The sequence below is a fragment of the Babylonia areolata genome, chromosome 29 (genome assembly GCF_041734735.1).
Source record: "Babylonia areolata isolate BAREFJ2019XMU chromosome 29, ASM4173473v1, whole genome shotgun sequence".
Taxonomy (NCBI): domain Eukaryota; kingdom Metazoa; phylum Mollusca; class Gastropoda; order Neogastropoda; family Buccinidae; genus Babylonia; species Babylonia areolata.
Window position 1 is genome coordinate 35,786,648 of NC_134904.1, and position 7,105 is coordinate 35,793,752.

The 7,105-nt window shown below is 43.7% G+C and overlaps 1 protein-coding gene across 1 annotated transcript in view; it reads right to left on the reverse strand.

Annotated features, from left to right (window-relative positions):
- LOC143274656 (NACHT and WD repeat domain-containing protein 2-like) overlaps positions 1–4,357 on the reverse strand; it is a 69,762-nt gene extending 65,405 nt beyond the window's left edge. Inside the window, 1 exon segment of the mRNA XM_076578529.1 lies at positions 4,247–4,357. Coding sequence (XP_076434644.1) covers positions 4,247–4,271 — 25 coding nt within the window. The 5' untranslated portion in view covers positions 4,272–4,357.
- Between the last annotated feature and the right edge of the window lie 2,748 nt (positions 4,358–7,105).

The window sequence follows — 7,105 nt, forward strand, 5'->3', positions numbered from 1 at the left end:
GGTGTTGAGGAGGGTGGTGATGGTGGTGGGGAAGGGGGGGGGAGGCGGAGGGCAGGGGGTGTTGAGGAGGGTGGTGATGGTGGTGGGGAAGGGGGGAGGGGGCGGAGGACAGGGGGTGTTGAGGAGGGCGGTGATGGTGGTGGGGAAGGGGGGGGGAGAAGGACAGGGGGTGTTGAGGAGGGCGGTGATGGTGGGGAAGGGGGGGGAGGAGGAGGCGGAGAGCAGGGGGTGTTGAGGAGGGCGGTGATGGTGGTGGGGAAGGGGGGGAGGGGTGGTGGTGAAGGGCACTACACGCTGGTCAGGCCTTGGAATAAACACGACACGACACGACACGACACGACACGACACGACACGACACGACACGACACGACACAATCACAACGCAACGCAATACAGCGCAGAGCAGCGCAGCTCAACTCAACTCTACTCTACTCAGCTCAACGCAATACAATACAATACAATACAATACAATACAATACAATACAATAATGAACAGTACACAGTTCTGATTTTTTTTTCCAACTAATTACAGCCATGATATATAGTCTGAGTGCTCGGCATGGTTATAAGCCAAATGGCTGACCGACTGACAGTAATTCACATCAGCATTGGAGATGAAAAGCCCGTACATAGCAGTTCAACAGTCGAATGAGGTGCTCTCAGATCAATATGCTGGGATCGACTTTATACACTTAACGAATATAGTTCAGCTTAAATCTTTAGTACATCATTATTTGACGATCATACCAAGGCGTATCGTGTTGAAACAGAGCATCACTTTAATTAAATAAAATACTGACAGCATTATCAGTTCAATGGAGTAAATAGTCCAAATATAATGCATTTATAATACAATTATGATGTACAATTATAATACAATGCTGCCAGGAATCGGCAAGCCACGCTGCCAGTATATACTACAGTGCGTTGTTAAGAGGTGTTTGCTGTAACTAATTTGAAAATGAAAGGTTAAAGATCCCGTAAACTTTTACGGGCCAGTGAATTCACATCCGTTGACTTGAAGGCTTAGCATAGGAAGGCGAGATCCAACCCTCTTCTTCCGCAGTTTTAACTCTCTCCATACGAACGGCGAAAGAGACGACGTTAACAGCGTTTCTCCCCAATTACCACCATCAAAATATTACAAGCGGAAGGCTCTTACACTGAAGAGGTGAATGTTGACAAAGAATACCACAATTCTGACGACGGAAGCTAAAGGTTGGATCATTGAGACACCCACTGGACATCCGAGGGGTCTGTGTAGAGGAGAAGAGAGGACTGGCCGTACTGAGTGAGTTAATTAACCTTCCCAGTTCCCTAATCTAACCAAAGTCAGATACCAATCACACCTGTGTGGAGAGAGGAAATTCGGAGTAAAGTACTCTTCCAAAGGACACAACACCATGCCGAAACGGGGCCTCATTCCACTGATCAGTGGTGAACATAGGATAAAACGCCTTACCGAGCTTGAAACGGCATCTGTTTCTTTTATGGACAATGGACAGAAGGCTGTAGTGTTCGCCTGTGAGGTAACTGCTGTATGTTGTGGAGTGATGGCCTAGAGGTAACGCGTCCGCCTAGGAAGCGAGAGAATCTGAGTGCGCTGATTCGAATCACGGCTAAGCCGCCGATATTTTCTCACCCTCCACTAGACCTTGAGTGGTGGTCTGGACGCTAGTCATTCAAATGAGACGATAAACCGAGGTCCCGTGTGCAGCATGCACTTATCGCACGTAAAAGAACCCAAGGCAACAAAAGGGTTGTTCCTGGCAAAATTCTGTAGAAAAATCCACTTCGATAGGAAAGACAAATAAAACTACACGCAGGAAACAATGCACAAAAAAAGGGTGGCGCTGTAGTGTAGCGACGCGCTCTCCCTGGGAAGAGCAGCCCGAATTTCACACAGAGAAATCTGTTGTGATAAAAAAGAGAAATACAAATACTGTTTGACATAGTGTGAGGTAATGTGACTTGGTATGCTGTATGTTATGATATGGTATGGTAAGATATGGTATAGTGTGGTATGGTATGGTATGGTATAGTGTGGTATGGTATGGTGTGGTATGGTATGGTATGGTATGGTATGGTATGGTATGGTATGCATGTGGTGTATTGTGCTAGGGCATGGCATTGTGTAGTATTGTGTGGTATTGTAAGATGTGGTGTGGTATAGTGTGGTTAGATATTGTATCGTATGGTGTTTTGTCGTATGATGTCGTTGTGGTATTGTATTGTATTTGTATTGTACTTGTATTTCTCTTTTTCGTCACAACAGATTTCTCTGTGTGAAATTCGGGCTGCTCTCCCCAGGGACAGCAGGTCGCTACACTGAGAGCGCCACCCATTTTTTTTTAAATTTTACCTGCGTGCAGTTTTATTTGTTTTTCCTATCGAAGTGGGTTTTTCGACCGAATTTTGCCAGGAATAACCCTTTTGTTGACGTGGATTCTTTTACGTGCGCTAAGTGCATGCTGCACACGGGACCTCGGTTTATCGTCTCATCCGAATGACTAGTGTCCAGACCACCACTCAAGGTCTAGTGGAGGGGGAGAAAATATTGGCGACTGTACCGCGATTCGAACCAGTAAGCTCAGGTTCTCTCGCTTCCTATGCGGACGCGTTACCTCCAGTCCAACACTCCACAAAGTATAATACGGTGTGGTGTGGTATGGTATAGCATGGTTTGGTATAGTGTTTTGGGTGGGTTTTTTTGTTTGTTTTTTTGTTGTTGTTTTTTTTGGGGGGGTAATGGTATGGTATGGTGCGATACGATAATCATGGTATGGTGTGACGTAGTCTCTATGGTATGGTACGGTTTGATGCGGTGTGGTTTATTGTGGGTGGTATGGCATGTTTTGGTGTGACATGATACAGTATAAAATGGTATGGTATGTCTCAGTATGGTACGTTATGGAGCGGTGTGGTGTGGTGTGGTGTGGTATGATAATGGTGTGGTGTTGTATGATAATGGTAGGTATATATTACACATAAAGAGTGACATGGTACCATACGGTGTGGTATAGTGTAGCGTGGGTTACGGTATGGCACAATACAATACGATGCAAAGCAACAACTCTCCGTACAGGCTGTGCCTTTTACATTATTACACCGCATCAGGGGATTTCTCCGACAGACAGAACGTGTTGATGAATAAAAATGATGTCGTGCATAGTTGATTTTATGGTCAATAATTCCTGATGTTTATATTAGTTCCAATGTCTACGGTTACGTGCTTTTAATCTGGGAAATTCCCTGCGTGTGGTAAGGTCATACGATGACTGTGTCCTGACGTTACAAATGAATCATGTACCCACGTTGTTAGATGTGTGGACGGTTCAGTGTAGTCTTCGACAGAGGGAAATAATGATACTGAATGCCGACATTAGACATCAGCCAGTAGAGAAACAGACAGACAGACAGACAGACGAACAGACGGACAGAGACAGATTGAGATACGCTGGCAGGCACACACAGAGAGACACAGAGACACAGACACAAACACAGCGCGCGTGTGTGTGTGTGAGTGTGAGCGCGCCTTTTTCTGTGTTCTAGAAAGAAGGGAATCACATTCAAACAACACATGATAAATCATGCAAGGTTTACATTCAGACCGACTGCACACACCATAATTGGAGGGGAAAGTACAAGACATGAAGACGGCCTGTTATCATACTGCAAAACAAAATTAATGAAACAACAACGGCAACAGTAAATCCTACATATCCATTGGTGATTGTAGTAAAACAAGGGGCAGTTAACTTAACAAAACCATAGAAAATTATCAAAGTGGGTTTGACCCTTAATGTGTTGCTGATATATGATAGTTAGTCGTGTCCGACTATGACCATCAGAACAGCAGAGGAGGCAACTGCTGTTCCGACTATTTGGGCTAGAATTTGATTGTAGTGGAGAGTGTCTTGCCCAAGTTACATCCCCACTCTCTCAGCCAAGAGGGTTTTAGGACAGTCGGCGTTGGGATGGTTCCCAAAGGCCAACTAGCCCACAAGGCTGCAGCACTAAGAGCCAGTGCAATTTTGCCTCCTAGTTTGAGAGTCATAGGCCTTCACAAAAGACTAAGCTGTAAATGATTTCACATTGACTGGAGAAAACATTGATAATACAGCTCTCACTTTGCTGTTGGCCCAAATGTAAACTTATGTGTTGCTACATGGTGATACATCCCATTCAGTGGAATATATCAAAATAAACTACTGTATCCACATATGAATATTATGTTTATACATACCTTCGGGTTTGAGGGCTGATCCCATTGTTTGTTATTGATCTAATCCGTGAATATCTCCTTTCACTCTGTGAACCACATTATTCCAGAAGAGGTGAAAATGAACGATTAAAAAAAAAAAGGATCGGTCACAAATGCACACACGCACACACAGAGAGAAATCCTTGATGTCTGGGATTCAAATTGAGCGGGATTTACCCCAGCGCACAATCCCATTAAAAAAAATCGTCTGCTCTCTTCCAATTCACTTTTCTTTTTCTTCAGCAGACGGGTCTAAAAACCAGAAAACTACACAAACAAAAAAAACAACAACTAAGGCCCGTGACTCGGTGTATCCAACGTTGCACACACACACACATACAAAAACACACACACTGTTACTCCGGTTTCTGCATATACACGCGATGGCGTCACACACACACACACACACACACACACACCACCACCACCACCACCACCGCAGACACGCACGGTTCAAAGAGAAACAGACGTCTTCATGCTAACAGCAAAGCCTAAGTCCGAGACCAAACAGTGCATTAAAAGGTCTACGTTGACACGGAGAGAGAGAGAGAGAGAGACAGAGAGAGAACAACTGACTGTATACTTCCAGCGGCACAAGTAAGTGTCGATACCGAAAAAAAAAAAAAATAGAAAAAAAAAAATCACCGAATTCTTTCTTTACCCTATGGTCCTGAACGGAAAGCCGATATATGGATTAGGCCTGTGTTTTATTGAAACCCGCTTGGCACAAAAGCTCTAATGCCTACCAAGCGGCCTGGTAAAAAAAAAAAAAAAAAAAAAAAAAAAAAAAAGAGAGAGAGAGAGAGAGAATAGAGAGACTGACCAGCGCTCTCTTCATTCTAAACGCTTTCGTCTTTCGCACGTTTCAGTTTTGTGGACGTGTAGCAAAAGTCAGTGGAGTGGTGTGGTCAGTTTGTATGGGTATGTGAACGAGTTCGTGAAGTGAACAATAATCTGCCAAAAGAGTTCGTCGTGTTTGTCAGGGAAGATAAGTTGGGTTATTTTTGGTGGCAACCTGAAGTTGGTTTAGGAGCTAACATGAAGTGATCATCAGATTAGGAAGCCGGCGACATTGTAATCAAAATAGTGACACTGCGTTACTGAATGGTCAAGTTAATTATATTTTGCTCTTTTCTTCTTTTTTTTTTTTTTTTTTTTTTTCTTTTTTTTTCTTTTTTTTCATGCTATGTATGCCTCTGTACTGCACAAACATCGCCACACTACGACCACATTCACACAGATTCACACACAATCAAACACACATAGATCTAAGCGCAAGCGCAAGCGCACACACACACACACACACACACACACACACACACACACAGAGGTCCCCCCCCTCACCTCCCCCTCCTCCCCCCCACCCCCCCCCCACCCCCCCAAAAAAAAACAAAAAAACACACACAAGCACACGCACACACGCGCATACACATATACAAACAGACACAAGCATTATGCTCATACGCTCACTCGCCCTCCTTCACCCTTCTTACCCCCCTCCCTCCGCCCACGCTCTCCCCATTTCTCTGTGTGTGTGTGTGTGTGTATGTGTGTGTGTGTGTGTGTGTGTCACACACACACACACATACACACACACACACACAAACACACACGCACACACACGGACACACTTACACTCACAAGCACACGCACACATACACATACACACACACACAAGCATTATGTTCATACGCCCACTCGGCCTTTTCCACCTCTCTTACCTCCACCCTTCCTTCCCCCCACTCTCCCCATTTTTTTTTCTCTCTCTCTCTCTTACTGTCTTACTCTCTCTCTCTTTCTCTGTCACGCATGCACACACACTCGCGCGCACACGTATGCACCCACACACACCACGCATACACACACACACGCATTCACACACACACACACACACACACACACACACACACACACACACACACACACACACACACACACACACACTTCATCAAAACGAGATCACAGTCCAGCCAATGACAAGCTTGGTTTAATGACCTCTCAGTGCCCATAACCTGTTACTGATCACAGTACTTTCGTCACTCTTGAGGATAGGGTTGAGGGGCTTTGATCATAAATCATAATATTATATTTCAATCTTTGTTTCAGGCCTTCCCCGCTGCTGGCGTGTATTGTGTTGTATTGTATTGTGTTGTGTTGTCTTGTGTTGTCTTGTCTTGTCTTGTGTTGTATCATATTCTGTTGCGTTGTATTACGTTGTGGTGTTGTACTGTATTGATCGTATTGTATTGTGTTGTATTATATGATGAAAAATGATGATATGGGTGTGTTGTGTTGTGTTGTGTTGTGTTGTGTTGTGTTGTGTTGTGTTGTGTTGTGTTGTGTTGTCTTGTGTTGTATCATATTCTGTTGCGTTGTATTACGTTGTGGTGTTGTACTGTATTGATCGTATTGTATTGTGTTGTATTATATGATGAACAATGATGATATGTGTGTATTGTGTTGTGTTGTCTTGTGTTGTGTTGTCTTGTGTTGTCTTGTGTTGTCTTGTGTTGTATCATATTCTGTTGCGTTGTATTACGTTGTGGTGTTGTACTGTATTGATCGTATTGTATTGTGTTGTATTATATGATGAAAAATGATGATATGGGTGTATTGTGTTGTGTTGTGTTGTGTTGTGTTGTGTTGTGTTGTCTTGTGTTGTATCATATTCTGTTGCGTTGTATTACGTTGTGGTGTTGTACTGTATTGATCGTATTGTATTGTGTTGTATTATATGATGAAAAATGATGATATGGGTGTATTGTGTTGTGTTGTCTTGTGTTGTGTTGTCTTGTGTTGTCTTGTGTTGTCTTGTGTTGTATCATATTCTGTTGCGTTGTA